At 37.8% G+C, this 17,283-nt stretch overlaps 1 protein-coding gene across 1 annotated transcript in view; it reads left to right on the top strand.

Annotated features, from left to right (window-relative positions):
• Nucleotides 1–894: 894 nt before the first annotated feature.
• Nucleotides 895–17,283, top strand: part of DHX36 (DEAH-box helicase 36) — a 61,444-nt gene continuing 45,055 nt past the window's right edge. Inside the window, exons 1-5 of the mRNA XM_066369913.1 lie at nt 895–1,209; nt 11,443–11,567; nt 12,309–12,540; nt 16,027–16,065; nt 16,815–16,985. Coding sequence (XP_066226010.1) covers nt 910–1,209; nt 11,443–11,567; nt 12,309–12,540; nt 16,027–16,065; nt 16,815–16,985 — 867 coding nt within the window. The 5' untranslated portion in view covers nt 895–909. The remainder of the gene's footprint in view (nt 1,210–11,442; nt 11,568–12,308; nt 12,541–16,026; nt 16,066–16,814; nt 16,986–17,283) is intronic.

Here is a 17,283-nt window from a genome sequence, read left to right as displayed (position 1 = left end):
GTTCCTCTTATGCTGTTGTATAAATAAGGTGACCAACTTTTTTACAATGAAAAGGAGGACAAAAATAAATTGAAGAAAACAATATCGTAAATAAAAGAAACATTTTATTCATTGCAACAATAATACACTATATGATAAATGCATAATAAAAAACATTTGTAATATTTTATATTGTAATTATGCTTACATGCCTATTTTTAATAATTATAAGAAAAAAGTACTCATTTAGATACAAACATGTCACAACACATGCAATGGATCAACTCTGCATTGATCGAATACAGACACTTACAGAAGAGTCTTCCAATATCAGAAAGGAGGACATGTAGGAGGACACTTTTGGAGGGAAGCCTGAACTTACAAAAGAAGGACTGTCCTCCCTAAAGGAGGACGATTGGTCACCTTAAAATTGATAATATTGATAATCCTTTTAAAAAGACAGGGACATTTTTATACTTAATATTTGAAATAGATGCAGGCTGTTTCCAAGATGTAGCACTTGGATTAAAATATATATATATATATATATATATATATATATATATATATATATATATATATATATGATGAACTAAATTCATTTCTTTAAGGACTTTTAGGAGAGAATGCATGGTCCACAAGCTCTTTTATTGGGTCAATCAATATTTAATATCCAGGGCCTAACAGGATGCAAACTCTGGATTTTCCCACGAAGAATTAGAAAGTAAAACCCACTTCCTCATATTTTGGGCGTAGGGAAAGAAAACCAGTGAGCCTTCTCCACGCTCTTGATCCAGAAACACACAGGAGCGCCCCTGAGGGAACGAATAAGACTGCTCCCAGGTCCGTGACGTCACCGGAAGTGGTTGTCTGTGCCACTCCAGGGCCCACCCCGCGTGCCCCGCGCCCGGAAGCAAAGCAAAGGTGAACATGCACCCGCTTCCGTTCTGGGTCGCCATTTCTGTCGGTTGCAGGTTCCCACGCGTTGTAATCGCTGGGACAATGAGCTCTGACTACCATCAGAGCTGGCGCGGCGATAGCGGGCCCCGCAGCTCCGGCGGCGGCTCCGGAGGGGTCCGGGGAGAGAGCCGAGGCTCCGGAGGCGGCGGCGGAGGAGGGGGTGGTCGCGGAGGCCGAGGCCGGCATCCTGGGCACCTGAAGGGCCGCGACATCGGCCTGTGGTACGCGAAGAAACAGGGCCAGAAGAACAGGGAAGCCGAGAGGCAGGAGGTAATCGGAGAGCCGATAGTGCAAGGGCAGGAGACAGGATAGCTTTTCTTTTCTCCCCCTCCACCTCTGACTTTTTCTTTGCTTTGTTTCCTAACGTACTTTTTAACTGATATGCTTTGTGAAGTGCACGTGCAGCACAAAGGTGTTGTGCTGAAGCTCCGTGTAGAAGACATTCTATGGCTTAGCCTTAGCCCTGCGCGTCTGACCAGAAGCAGTTAGGATTTCTGTGGGCCGAGTGTATGCTTTGCCTAAGGACGCGAGAACTGTGGGCAAAACAAATGTTAACTTCAAGTTCCGACCGAAATCAGCTGTACTGGGGTATCACTGCCATAGGATCTCTGGCCAGCCTTTCTCTTAGAATCAGTGTGGTCACTTTTTTCAAGATGTTGGCCTGATGAGCTCTAAACTAGCGACCTTGTACATTAGATAACAGGTTTGCAGGAAACAAAAGCTGCCAAGCACTATTTTGAATGTACATCTTCAGAGGAATAGTCCAGCTTTCGTTTTTAGTATTAAAGCAGTCACAAACCCACAGTAAAGTTCCAGGAACTCTTTATCAGGTTATTTACCCGTTTCACACATGATCTGAAGAAATATGATGGTCACAGTCTAGTTGGGAAAATAAGACTTGAAGGGATGAAAAGTTAAATAAATCAGGAATAATTGTTCATTATTTCCACCAGAAACCAAGTGTACAATGGATCATTATGAATGGAACGTGATTTCCAACCTCTCCCCAAATTTCAATTTCAGTAAATGTCACTACCATTTATTGGCTAGCTAAGGTCAAAATGGGATTTATCTCTGATTTTTCTCATTTCAGCCAATTTATCTGTTCTGCCTTCTTAATATATCCCAATTCAAATCACAGCAATTACCATAGGTCAAACTACTATTTTCTTTTCAGTTTCTGGCCTCCTGACGGGTCTTCTAGCTTCCACTAGTCCTTTTTAGAGCCACATACAGTGATCTTTTGAAGGCAAAATGTAGTTCAACTCCTTTTCTAGGTCACAATTTGAGATTAGACTGTGACTTCTGTCTCAGTCTAATATATTTTAGTGGCATCCTAACATGTTTTCCAGGAATCTTGGTCATCTGGCTCCAATATAACAGGTTTTCCTCTGTGTACCTATCTTTTTGAGCCTAGTCTTCAATCTGATGTAATTAGGGCTTTCATAAACATGCTGTTATTTTTGCTTTTTTCTTAACAATTCTCATACCATTCTACTCTCTCAAATATCTTTCTCCAGTTTTTCAGTCTAAATATGCGTATTGTTTAATATTTGGCTCATCCTACCTCTTTGACGACTTTCAGCCATATTTGAGTGCTTCCTAATTAGAATTTTCATTACTTTTACTTTTTAAATCTCTGTGTTTACCAAGTGAATGCATTCTAATGATGCACTCTTAAGTTCTTTCAACAAATATTTATTGAGGATCTAGTATGTTTGAGATAGTATCTTAGGCATTGTGTTAATATAAATATAGTTCCTACCCTATAGAGATTATGGTGTAGTAGGGGCCATAGATAGTTAGAATACAATGTTCAAGTATTATCATAAGGAGAATGTGGACTGTCATCTAACTTAAACCAGAATGATTCTGGAAGATTTTCAAGAGGATATAACTCTTCACCTGAAACTTGAAAGAGAGTAAAATGTGTATATGTTTGGGATTTTCAGCATGTGCCACAACATAAAGGTCTGGAAGGACAAGGTCAAGGAACTGAAAGAATAAGAGCATGGTTGTGAGTGTGGTGAGATGAGGGCAGACGGTGGCTTTCAAAGTTGTTTGGCTACTTCACACAAAAAGCAGTATATTTTAAATTGCAAGCCAATACACAGAAATAAATATCTGAGAAAAATTCATAAAATACTTAATTATATTTTTCTAGGTTTTGTTGTTTGTACTTTTTTGCTCTTTTTTTAAAAATTAATATTGGCTATGAGCCTTTAATTTTACAAAGAACAATATTAAAAGCCCTAGGATAGAAAAATAAGCATGGCTTTAAAATTCATTGAATTTTCCCTAAGAACTCCATCAAGCCATTAAAGCATTTTAAGCAATAAAAAGAAAGAAAGGAAGAAAAGAAATGAGTGGCTTTGTGTTTAAATTATTGGAGACCAGTTAGAGGAGTGCTTGGAGGGATTAAGGTGAAAAATGACAGCTGGATTTAGGACAGCGGCAGTGGAGATGGAGAGAAGTGGACAGATTAATTTAGGAGGTAGACTCAACATGATTTTTATCTGGAGGGAAGGGGAAAATGACACATAACTATGTAAGGGACAGATGATGGAGGAAAAGGATGGAATCAGCTTAAAGACACTGAGTTTGCTGTTATAGGGCATGTAAGCAGTGATTTCAAGGAGGTAGAAGGCTGTGTTGATCTGATGCCTAGAAATCTAGTCTTCAGTTGAGCATTTATCAGTTTGCGGGCTTACGGATAGTACTTGGATAATGAGGAGTGGGGCATAGGCCTGAAATCTGTAGACCATTACTTCTCAAACTTGTGCGTAGGAGTCACCTGGCATCTTGTTAGAATAGCACTGGGCTGGGGTCAGAGAGCCTACTTTTCTAACAGGTTCCCAGATGATATCAGTGCTGCTGGTCTGCAGATCACTCAGGCTATATAGAGTAGAACAAGAAAATTTAAGTGACAGTCTGAGGAAGAAAAGCTTGCAAAAGAATCTAGGAAGAAGCAGCCAGACAGAAAAATAAGGAGATTGGTGATGTTTTGGAATCCAGGAGTATTTGTTTAGTTTAAGGGAGAAAACAGTATGTATACAAAGAGAAAGGAATGAATAGTGACAAACACTGTACAGATATCAGGCAAAGTCATAGCTCAGAATGTCTATTGGATTTAGCAACAAAGTCATTAGTATTAGTAATCTTGATAACCTTTTCTGCGGAGTGGAAATAATCAGATTGCAGTGGGATTGCTGGTGAGGGAGAGATGAAGAAATAGAGTGCTTTCAAGCAGTTTCACTATGAAGAGAAAGAAGAAAAATTGGGCAATAGCTGATAGAAATGGGAGAATTCAAGAAAGGACTTTTTTGGTTTCTTTTTCTAAAAGTGAAGAAATTTGACACTGCATGTACTGCCGGTGTGGAGTTGGTGGAGAGGGAACGTCTATCAGAGCAGACTGAATCATGCTGCTGTATAAACAGGGCCCAAATCCTAATGACTTATCACAACAAAGCTTTGTTTTTCCACTCATATTACTTGAACATTGGAGTTCATTTGAGAGTTTTCATTTTGAAAACAAGGTTACAGAGCCTCCACCCATTTAGAGCATAGCTGGCTTTGGTGGCATCCGGGAGGGAGCACAGTAAATTACCCTTGATTCTTGGAGATTGCCGTTTACACTTCTCTGGCCAATAAGTCATGGCCATGCTTAACACAGGTGTAGGAAAATGCTATTCTACCATATATCTAGGAAGAAGCAAACCAGAATATTGATCAACAGCCTAATGGCTGCTAAGGAGGAAGAGATTTAGGAAAGGAAGATAAATGTCAGTGGAAGGAGATAGCTCCGAGGAGGTGGAAGAAAATGAGCTACAGGGTTTAGGTGGAGAAATTAACCTTAAACAAATAAATGGACTCCTTCCATTTTAATAGAAAGGAGAAGAACAAATGATGGGTTCTGATACTGGGAAGTTTAGGTTGGATTGCAAGTAGTTGAGGACTTTCCTTTGGTTTTTATTTTCTTTATGACTACTGTGAAATTGTCAGGGTGAACAGGCGGTGGTATTGGTGTATCACAGAATGGAGAAAATTTGAAATACACTGCTTACAAAAATTAGGGGGTATTTCAAAATGAATATAAACAGTCAGTGTGTGTCACTTTCATCCAGTTTCACATGCTTTGTTCCTCCCCACCAATATGTCACTTGCTACTCAATCACGATCATTGAGTTTGCATCTCATTTGCATAATTTAACAACCTTCTTTGACTTGTCATTTGCCTTTGTGATGTTCTTGTTTAATAAAAAAAAAATCAAATGCTTGCTTTTTATTGCTTCATACTCGTTTTGAAATAGCCCCTGTAGTTGCAGCTAATTAGAATCTGGTAAGGTGGACACAGACAATATGATGGTCTCCTTTGCCAGGAATTCTATAACTAGAAGCAGAAAGAATATTTGAGGATGTCCTGGGGGAGGATAATAAAAACATCAATTCAAATTAAATAGTTGTGAACATAAAATGTGTGTGAGATTTTCCAGATGGAGTGAGATGAAGTGGAAAATGATGGCTCTGGAAGGTTAGAAGGGAGGTAGCTTACAATTCTCCATTGCCATATAGTCTCTGCACTTTTATTGTTTGGAGATCCTCATTAAAATTAATTTATAAAAAATGTAAATTGTATTTTAACTAAAAAGTATAAATTATGTGTTTTCAGGGGCTATTTCATCTTTCAATCATCATACCTTTTTGTGGATATCTTAAACTTGTAATAAGGTGAGGAGGTGAACCTTTCTTCTGCTAGTAGAGGTTAAAGCTTCAAAATGTGAAGTTCTAGTTGGCTTAAGAAATGCTTTAGTCTGAATGAGTTTTTGCTGGAAAGAAATTGCTCTTTTGGTAATCTCTTTGCCATTTTGAAAGTGACTGAAAGAAACAATGGCTTTGAGCCCTTGAGGTTGTTGGAAAGGGTATAAAAATTAAGGAACCTTTATTTGAGAAAGATTTTATGTCGTGGGGCTTCCTTCCCAGAGGAGTCTTTAATTAAGAATACTACAGATTTTTACATTTCTTTTGGCGCTGGCTGGTTTGCACAGTGGATAGCATCAGCCTGGCTTGTGGACGTCCCTGGTTTGATCCCCAGTCAGGGCACACAGGAGAAGAGACCATCTGCTCCTCTTCCACTCCCCCTTTTCCCTCTCTCTCTCTCTTCCTCTCCTGTAGCCAGTGGCTTGATTGGTTCAAACATTGGCCCCAGCTGCTGAGGATAGCTCCATTGATTTGAGCATCAGCCTCAGACAGGATTTGCCAGGTAGAGCCTGAACAGGGCACATGCAGGAGTCTGTCTCTCTATCACCCCTCCTCTCACTTAAAAAATAAATATAACTTTAATTATAAAATAAAGTCTCAAAAATAACTTTGAAGAAAAACTAATAAAAATTCATTGGAAAGGTATATGGAGTAGCATTGTAATCCCCATGTATAAGATGCACCTTAATTTTGGGGCCTGAAATTTGAAAAAAAAAGGGATTACATAAAGTTATTGAACTCAAGTTTTATTCATAAAATTCAAACAACTCATCACTGTCAAAACTCCCAACCATTAGCTTGTCCTCATCTGTGTCTGATGACGAATCACTGTCTTCATATATTGCCTCATCCTCAATTCCATCTATGGCATTTGAAATGCCACACTTCTTATATGACTTGACAACAATCTCAATCTTGATATTATCCCAGGATCTTTTCACCCAGGTACAAACTTCTCCTATAGTTGGTTTATTCACCTTCCTGCGGGTGTCAGATTGTCCCCAGAAGACTTCATCCATTGGTTCCATTCATCTCTCATGGCAGCTTTGAAGGGTTTGTTAAAGCTGACATCAAGTGGTTGGAGCTGGGATGTCAAGACTCCAGGTATGACGGCAAGTTTTGTTTTCTGCTCTGCAGCAATCTTCTTTGTGGGTTTTTTTGTTTTTGGTTTTTGTATTTTTCTGAAGCTGGAAACGGGGAGAGACAGTCAGACAGACTCCCACATGCTCCCAACCGGGATCTACCCAGCACGCCCACCAGGGGCGAGCTCTGCCCACCAGGGGGCGATGCTCTGCCCCTCTGGGGCGTCACTCTGCCTTGACCAGAGCCACTCTAGCGCCTGGGGCAGAGGCCAAGGAGCCAGCGCCCGGGCCATCTTTGCTCCAATGGAGCCTTGGCTGTGGGAGGGGAAGAGAGAGACAGAGAGGAAGGAGGGGAGAGGTGGAGAAGCAAATGGGCGCTTCTCCTATGTGCCCTGGCCGGGAATTGAACCCGGGTCCCCCGCATGCCAGGCCAATGCTCTACCGCTGAGCCAACTGGCCAGGGCCTTCTTTATGTTTTTTGTTATGCGTGCCCTGAACTGATCAAGCACCAATAGGGCAGGTTTGTGTAAGAGCCCACCTAGTCTCCTTCTCCAAACTTTCTGAAACCAGATCTTCATCCCACCCTGTTCCATCCAGCTCTTGTCATGAACGTGGGCAATCACTCCTCAAGGAATGTCTTTTGGCATTGTTTTGTGTTTGAAAATCAGCATAGGAGGCACCTTGGTTTCATCAGCACAACAAGCTAGAACAGCTGTATAATGGCTCTTTTCATGTCCACTTGTCTTCACAGTTACAGTTTTCACCCCCTTCTTATCAACAGTTCTGTTATTGGGACATCAAAATGAAGGGGGACTTTGTCCATATTTGCATTCTGCCCCAACTCAAACTGATGTGTCTTCCGACACTGAAACAAATGAAATTCAAGGACCTTCTGCTCATAGCTTTCAGGCATCTTTTGGGCAAGTCTGCTGCGTGTACTCAAGCTTAGTCCATTCTGTTTCATGAACCTGAAGCACCAATTGTGTCCTCCTTTGAAATCAGTAACTTCTTTTTCATCAGTAATTCTTCTTGCCTCATGCTGAACCATCTTGTGGACACAGGAATTCCAATTGCCCTTTACTCTTCAATCCATATCTTCAATTCCCTCTCTAAATCAGGCCATTTTGCTGACTTGCCTCTCCTGGCCTTCTTCTGCCGTGGTGTTACAATAGGGTTTCTTCTTCCTGTAGCCGGTCTCGGATTGATTTCTCAGTTGGAGGAGGGCCACACTTATGTTCAGCAGTGCCGGCGTCCAGCCCCGGGGGGAATCCAGGGGTCCCACAGGAAGAGACGGCGTCGGCACGAATCGAGTGAGAGAGCCGAATTCTTTTCTTTCTCTTTATTCTCTCGTTAGCATTTACTGCCAGGCATCTCTACCAAATGCTGGTCTAGCTTTCTTTTTATGCACACACACTAAGTTACAATCACATGGTATTTTGTTTCACTATGGTTACATATTTCCAGATAACAGTTAATTCATATCTATAAGCTATGAATCAGGTGGTAAGTCATTCAAAGTACAGTTATACAATAGCAATAATAATATTGGTACAAACTTCTAAAAGATTAGTACTAATTAATAACTCTACTGTTGTGAGTCAAGGGCGCAGAGAGAGAGAGATTAAGAGATTAACAGACGAAATCATCAAGGACTAGCAAAGGACCACCGCTTGCTCAGGCAAATGGCCTTGAGTTCATGCAGTGTCCTAATTTTTCTCACAAGACTTCAAAAGGCTTGCTTATTAAGAAACTGGCATAGCATCAAGAGTAACTTTTGCTTAAAGATACATAGAGTGCACCTGCAAGATAGCTTAGTAACAACACAATATCAGAAGGCATTAATTGCTATTGCTGCTATGGATCCCACCACATTCCTCTCCTTATTCTTGGAAAATACAAAAATCTCATGAGAATGTTTTACTGAGAAAAAGCCCAGCAACTGCCTTCAGTCACAAAACAAGTCTCTTAACAAAACGTTCTTTACTTGCCGGCTGTGCTCCTATCCAAGGCTACGCAACAGGCCACTCCACTACACCTTACCTAAGGTTCTATTGTCTAGTCAAATTTTATTTATTTACTATAGTCATACACTAGTTAAGTTCTAACTTTATTCTTCTCAGAGTGTTCCACCACCTGTAGGTCAGGTATGCAAGAAGAAAGGAAAGTTTCTCTACTCTACCACATGAAAGAGCTAGGGAGGAAAAGTGATGAATTAAGTGAAGGCTGAAAGGTGCTCTGTGTATAGTTACTGTTTCCTACCTATTCATAAGTCACAATCTATTCTTTCTAACATGATTAATAAGAAGAAATTCTCCTACAAACTTAACCATTTACGAGGGATATCATAGGCAGCCTCTTATGTCTATGAGCCCAGTTCAAGGGGCTTACAGGTTTTTCTGTGGAACTTACACCTTCTGTCTCATTTCCAAAGAAATTACTACGAATCTACAGGGAAAGCACGGTACTATTATCCCTGTGCCATAAATGATAGCACACACCCAGAAACGGGGGGATATAAGGCCAGATTAATTCAAAAAGTCAAAGGGGGAAGTATCGTGCCTTTCCTTTGCGATGACTTTGTCAACCCGCAGCCATTGGTCTTCACTGCGGTGACTTTGTCAACCAGCAGCCGTTGGTCTTCTCTGCTGTGACTTTGTCAATCAGCAGTTTTTGATCTTCTGCTGTGACCTTGTCAGCCAGCAGTTGTGGGTCTTATCCTGCTGTGAACTTGTCAGCCAGCAGTTGTGGATCTTCTCTGCTGTGACCTTGTCAGCCAGCAGTTGTTGATCGGCTCCCGACACAGCAGCATGATTTCCATTCACTTTTGCAAACTGGATCACTTTTAACTTGAATTCAGCACTGTAGGAAAATCTTTTCTGAGCCGTTGCTGGGCAGAACTTGGCAAAATGTAACCTACCGTAATTTACCGGTAACAAGTGTGAAACAATAAGCGCAAAGACAAGCAGCATAAAAAAGCGATAAATTCAAGTTAAAAAAATCTACAAACACTATAAGACGCACCCAGTTTTTAGACCCCAAATATTTCGGAAAAGGTTGCATCTTATATGGGGAAATATGGTTAATGTTAATATAGGCCAAAGTCATTAAAGAATAGTGCAAAAGTGTTCTGATCCTCTGTGTTGGAGGTGGCCAAGACCACTCTCAGGTTCTGTGATTCACTAGGAGGAATCACAAAACTGAAAAGTTGGTAAGTTCACAGTGACAGTTCTTTTTTGTTTTGTTTTGTTTTCATAGCAAATTATTATAGATTGAAATTAGCAAAGATAAATGTGCATAGGTCAAAATCCAAGACAAACTAGGTGCAAGCTTCCAGTCTTAGTGGAGAAGACATACCTTATACAAGAAAAGATACTAGTTTAGTCCAATATCTAAACTATTTTACAATGATTTCTGTTCAGCACAGTTAAGAAAAACAGACAAAATTTTGGGCTTAAGTCAATAACTAGGTTAGGCTGCATTTTGCAATTTTCTAAGGCTTTTTTATTAACCATAGTTTTATAGTATGGAACTTTTTAAATTATATCAGCATAATTATGCTTTTAGTTGACTCTTTAATAAGTTATCAGCAAAAGTCTTCTGGAATTCCCCAAAGATCTCATTGTATTCTTTCTGTGCATATATTTATTTCCTTAAAGAGAATAATGGCTTTAACATAAATGTCATGTGTGCTCATTGTAAAAGATAGATTCACCCTTTATCTGTTTTTTTGACAGATTTCTGTGGAGCATCTGCCATGTCCCAAAAATATCTAGAAGAAATATTGCAAAAAGTGTAGAATATGAAGTGAATAAATTAAAGTAGTACAAAAACAAGATCCTACTGTACATTTTCTGCAACTCGCTTTTTCATTTAATATCCTGGCCATCTTTCTTGTCTGCACACTAACAGAAATCTAACCACTCCTTCAACTAATGGGTTTATTTATAATTCAACTGATTTTAATTTGCAGTTATAAAAGAGAACAGTTTTTAAAAGTTCTTTTTCTAAACTGTACAGTGTAACTGGTATCTTTCATGTATTCGCTCAATAAAATAATATACTGTTCACAAAAATTAGAGGATATTTTATCGCTTCATATTCACTTTGAAATATCCCCTAATTTTTGTGAGCAGTATATTTTATTTGGGGTGTGTGTGTGTGAATAATCCTTACTCTATGAGAAAACTGCATCATTTGTTATATTGGATCATCATTTTCATGAACACTGATCATTTATTTTCTCTGAGCTTAGACTTCTTCCCAATTTATTTCTCTTTTTAGTGTAAGCTTTAAAATGCCCTTAATATGATTGTTGCAACCAAAATAGTATTTCTAGTTTTGATCTAAATTTTTAAAGCAGTATTGAGTTTCATTAACTTTAATTATGGATATCTAAAAATTTTAAATAAGTAACAAAATCATAAAATATGAGAGTAGGAGGAAAGGGAACCAAAGTTTTAGGAAGGAACATGAATATACTTTTTTTTCCCATTTTAATATAACTTAGGTCTAGGTATTGGAATTGGGCATGAGGAGAAGTGTGGAGTGGCTCTAACGTTCTTCAGTATGTTTTTGAACATGTATTTGCCTGTATATTTTTATGAGATAATTTTGTATATGCCTTCTCATGTTGATGAGGATGCTTCTTCTTTGCACAAAATAGAGAGCTGTGGTACACATGGATGAACATCGAGAAGAGCAAATTGTGCAGCTACTACATTCTGTCCAAGCTAAGAATGAGAAAGATTCGGAAGCACAAATATCCTGGTTTGCTCCTGAAGATCACAGGTAAGACAAAAGGTAGTCTTTTAAAAAGTGGGCAAAGAATGACACTTCTTTCATAGCAATGGCTAGAAAAACATGATAGAAATAACATCTTTTCATTAATAAGTGACATTTAGCCTTGAAGTAATATTTTTTTTTAATGCAGATGGAACAGATTTGATAAAAGGTAAAAAAAAAAAAAGATAGCCGGCATATTCATTCTTATAAGAAAAGTTAGTGATAGGAATAGTCTTATCTGCATATGAGATTTATTAAGTTATTTATTTTTCTTTCTACCCATCATCTACATACTTCCAAAGTTCTCCTGCAGGGAAGATCTGCAATAAGTCAAATTGTTCTGTTTTAAAAATATCAAACAAACTGCATCATTTAGAGAAAATTAGTAGTTTTTCTGAGACTATAATGTAGCATCCCATTTATAGCTTAGAAAGGGTGGCAGGCAGAAATGAAGTCATAAAATAAATCAAAGCCTATTTAAAGAATGCTAAGTCATTGCGGTGGAGAATGACATGTGGAATTTTTAAATTTTAATTACCACAAGGAATAATTGTACTTCTATTAATAGGGAGGAAAATTTTTAATTCATTTTAAGAATCTTAAGTGTTTTCATAATTTCTCTACTAAGAGAAAAGAATGGAAGCTTTTGATTTTGGTGATACTTGAAATAAACAATGTATTATTTTGTTTTAGGACTTGATTGGTTATTTAGACCTTTATTACCATTTTTTTATTTTGTCAAAATAGATATGGTACTGAAGCTCCTGCTGAGAACAAACCAAATTCAGAGAAGAAATTTGAGGATCACCAAAAAAAAGTGATAAATCAAGAGAAGAGGAAATTTAGAATTAGGGACAAATATATTGACCGAGATTCTGAGTACCTCTTGCAAGAAAATGAACCAGATACAATTTTAGATCAACAGTTATTGGAAGATTTACAAAAGAAAAAGACTGATCTTCGATATATTGAAATGCAGGTAATGGGAATGCAAGATGTGGAAAAACTCTTTACTTGTCTCCTCAAACTTGATAAAAATGTATTTATGGTTAGAGGTAGTTGCATGGTATATAGATCAGTGAGATTCCTCAACAGGCCTTCCTCTGGGAATTTTTCTCCCTTTTAAAGTAGAGAAAAGCAACAGGAATAAAATTACATATAACCTACAGTGGTGAGGATAAATATTTGAAGATGGTAATGCAAATGAAACTTTTCTAGACCAGTTCAGGGAGATGATGTCAGGTGAATAGAATTCTAAAGTTTCTTCTAGACCATTTAATCCAGTGCCTGCCTTTTACAGGTGATAACATTAAATCTCTGAAAAGTCATGATGTGTTTATGTTCAATATTATAAAGACAGGAGTGTGACTGGAACTGAAATTGTCCGAAATTTTTTTTTCTTGTTTTCTTTCCTTGCTAGGAAAGATAGTTTAAGGTGACTTCTGTTAAAGCAGGGGTCCCCAAACTTTTTACACAGGGGGCCAGTTCACTGTCCCTCAGACCGTTGGAGGGCCGGACTATAAAAAAAACTATGAACAAATCCCTGTGCACACTGCACGTATCTTATTTTAAAGTAAAAAAAACAAAACAGGAACAAATACAATATTTAAAATAAAGAACAAGTAAATTTAAATCAATAAACTGACCAGTATTTCAATGGGAACTATGCTCCTCTCATTGACCATCAATGAAAGAGGTGCCCCTTCCGGAAGTGCGGTGGGGGCCGGATACATGGCCTCAGGGGGCCGCATGTGGCCCGCGGGCCATAGTTTGGGGACCCCTGTGTTAAAGCATAAAACTGTATGCTTTGTGGATGTTCTAGAGATAGATATAATAAAACGTCCACATGTGTGTGTGCTTTTTTTTAAGGTGAAAATTCTGAGGGCCGTATCTTTAATATGCAAATACTACTGTTTTAAGGAAAGGCAAAATATCACATCTCCTGTATTAAAGAAAACAACATTGACTGTTGTTGATTAAGATTAGATATCCTGATTAGAACAGATGAACTGAAGTTGTCCAGGGGCCAAATTGTATAGCTTTTTGATGTCGAGTGAAAATATAAGGATAGAGAAGATTTCAAGATGAATTAATTCAGAATGTGGCTGAGAGCAGTTTCTTTTATTGCCTTAGGAGCAAGAAGAGTAAGGTGCTATCTCTGTTTACTTTGTATGGAGAACAGAACTCACATATTGTTACTAGTAATTGAGGTAGTTTAGAGAAAGTTAGAAAAACTGTGAGAAATAAAAACAGGTGGTGGTCTTCTATCATGCAGTTACTGTTGTAAAAACTCTTTACATGTATTAATTACCTCATTTAAACTTCCCAGCAACTCTGTATGAGATTATACATGTCTGTTAAAGATGAGGAAAAAGAGGGCTAGGTTAAATGACCTAAGGTTGCATAGCTAGTAACAGAATGAGGTAGAAAATTCAGATGTGTTTAAGAGTTCAACTCTTTAATCCTTTCTGGTAATATGCCATGTTTTATTTTATGATTTATTTAATAAACATTAGTTTTCCACTTGCTAGATGCCTGTCATTGTATTGTGTTTCCCAAAGGCTGATAAGACATTCCTTGTCCTCAGAGAGCTTATTATCGCATTATCCCATCTCAGGGTTCCAGCTGGAAATTAGGAAATAATTTCTAATTTTTTGTCTACCTTGGGGAAGAATCTTGCTTTGTACCTATCCCTTCAGCAGCATTTGCATGTACAAAAAGTAATTAGTGCTAGTTTAATGGGATAGCTTGTATATACTTACATATTAAGACAGTTGCATATAACTATGTGGGATGTTAATATTTTTAGAAGTCATTAAATGGTTTTTAAATAATTTAAAAAGTATAATAAAAAAAATTTTAAGACAAGTATGGTGACTTATCTCAAAGCACTAGAATTCCAGTCACCACACTGACTCAATTTTATGGCACTGGTACGAATACCTGCCCATGGCAAGCATGATGTGTATGTACAGCATGGTCTGTAATAAAGCTGTGTTGTGTATTTGAACGTGGCTGTGAGAGAGTAAGTCTTAAAAGTTCTCATCACAAGAAGAAATTTATAACTATGTAGTGACAGGTATTAACAAGACTTATTTTGGTGATCATTTCATAATATATACAGATGGCGAATCATTATGTTGTACACCTGAACCTAATAAAAATATTAGGGGGCTTCTGCACAGTCACTATCTTGACAAATCAGGTGGGCAAAAAATTAACAATGATGTTTCAAGAAATTAAAAAACAAAAACAAGCATGGCAGTAATATACAAGATTACTTAGGATAATCTTCTAATTTTGCATATTTCTTTACTTTTCTAAAAGAGGGTTTGTTAAAGCTGTGATTTGTTATTTTATACCACTGAAGTTCTTTTTTTTTTTGCATTTTTCCAAAACTGGAAACGGGGAGGCAGTCAGACAGACTCCCGCATGCGCCTGACCGGGATCCACCCGGCATGCCCACCAGGGGGTGATGCTCTGCCCCTCTGGGGCGTCGCTCTGTTGCATCCAGAGCCATTCTAGCACCTGAGGCAGAGGCCACAGAGCCATCCTCAGCGCCCGGGCCATCTTTGCTCCAATGGAGCCTCAGCTGCGGGAGGGGAAGAGAGAGAGAGGAAGGAGAGGGGGAGGGGTGGAGAAGCAGATGGGCGCCTCTCCTGTGTGCCCTGGCCAGGAATCGAACCCAGGACTCCTGTACGCCAGGCCGACGCTTTTCCACTGAGCCAACTGGCCAGGGCCTGAAGTTCTTTTTTTTTATGTTATATGATAAACCTAGTTCAGTGTAAACCATAGTGCTGCTTCTTTATGTATGTCATTTTTATGTAAGTTATTGGTATGGGTTACCGTAAAAGTTTTCAAAACAAGAAAGAAATTAATCATGTAGAAGTTACAAGAAAGAATTAATTATTCTCTTTTTAGTATTCTACTTGTAATTCACCAAAGACTTGTTGATTAGCTTATATGTCAGAGACTGCTACTTGTTTTTTATATAAAGGCTTTTCATTCAGATCTGTGGCAGCCCTAAGATAAAAACCTGTGAGACTCCCAGATTTGATTTGAGATCACAGTTCTTAAATGGCAGGACCAGATTTTTTTACTGAAGTTATTGTTTTAAGCTTTTTTAATACTCAAAGTCAAGTCCCCAGGAATAATTTAGAATATGTTCAATACCTAATGCACTAACTAGTTAACAGTGTGTATCTGTGAGTGAGAAAAAAATGTGATGTAGAAATCAAATCCAAGATGAATATATATAAAACAAGTAGAAAAAATGGTAAAAGAAACATAGGGAAGTTAATTAGTATTTTTTTAATAAAATTCTTTTTTACGACTTGATACTTCACATAAGCTGTGAGGTAATAAAAATATTTTTTTCTGGCATATTTATCAGTATTTTCTAATTACCAGGATTATAATTTCATTTCTGTTTTTGGTGAAAATTTATAATTTTTTTTAATTTCAGCATTTCAGGGAAAAGCTGCCTTCATTTGGAATGCAAAAGGTAAAATGATTATGCACTATTTAATTTGTTTTGCAAAATACTGAAAATATTTTACAAAGCACTCTGTTAAGAAATACAAATTAATGAAACTTTCTCTAAAGGATATTCTTGGAAATTCATTTTATTCTTTTGCATTGTTGAAAACAAAAAGAAAATATGTGCATGAAACGATTTTCCTGAAGTTTGCTCATATTTGTGCCAATAATTGAAGAATTTAGAATTTAAAAACTATAGAATTTCCACAAAAGTTTTTTGGTAACTTTATTTTAATTATTTGAAAGGAAATAATTTTAAATATTCTTCCATGTTCTTTAAGACAGTATTCAAAATTTGTCCTGAAGACAAAGTCCTATTTTATGGAGTATGATATAAATCTTAATGTCTTTAGTAGTTGTTTAGGTATCAGGATTTGCCTTGCACACAGTAGCCTCACTGTCAGCATTCTTTTTAATGTTAATTCTTATGCATGGAACTTAATAGTTGTTACTTTTCTATACTTAACTTAGTGTGGTTTTCTTCCATGGTGCCTTGGCTTTTTTTGTGTATGTGTGTGTTTTTTTTTAAATAATTTTGTGCTTTTTAGCTCTTGAAAACTCGTAGATCCGATATCCAAAATGCCAGCACTGCACATAACAAAATTTAAAAAGTATTCATGTTTGTTAGAAGCAATTACCTTCAATTTGATAGAATATTGATAACTGTCTTTTCAGACTTAACGTGATCTTCACTTGTTTTTCCTTTTGAACTAGGAATTGATAAATATGATCGATAATCATCAGGTAACAGTAATAAGTGGTGAAACTGGTTGTGGAAAAACCACTCAAGTTACTCAGTTCATTTTGGATAATTACATCGAAAGAAGGAAAGGATCTGCATGCAGGATAGTTTGCACGCAGCCAAGAAGGATTAGTGCCATTTCAGTAAGTTTGCTCTCACTTTTAAAAATCTCCCACTTCTTCATTTTCCTTTGCAGTATTTTTTTTTATTAATTTTGATGGGGTGACATTGATAAATCAGGGTACATATGTTCAGAGAAAACATCTCTAGGTTTTTTTGACATTTGCTTATGCTGCATTCCCATCACCCAAAGTCCAGTTGTCTTCTGTCACCTTCTAACTGGTTTTCTTTGTGCCCCTCCCCTCCCCCAACCTCCTCCCTCTCCTCCCCCCCATAACACCCACACTCTTGTCCATGTCTCTGAGTCTCATTTTTATGTCC

Source organism: Saccopteryx leptura, chromosome 2 (assembly GCF_036850995.1).
Source record: "Saccopteryx leptura isolate mSacLep1 chromosome 2, mSacLep1_pri_phased_curated, whole genome shotgun sequence".
In the NCBI taxonomy this organism is placed as follows: domain Eukaryota; kingdom Metazoa; phylum Chordata; class Mammalia; order Chiroptera; family Emballonuridae; genus Saccopteryx; species Saccopteryx leptura.
This window is presented reverse-complemented; position numbering and strand designations above follow the sequence as displayed.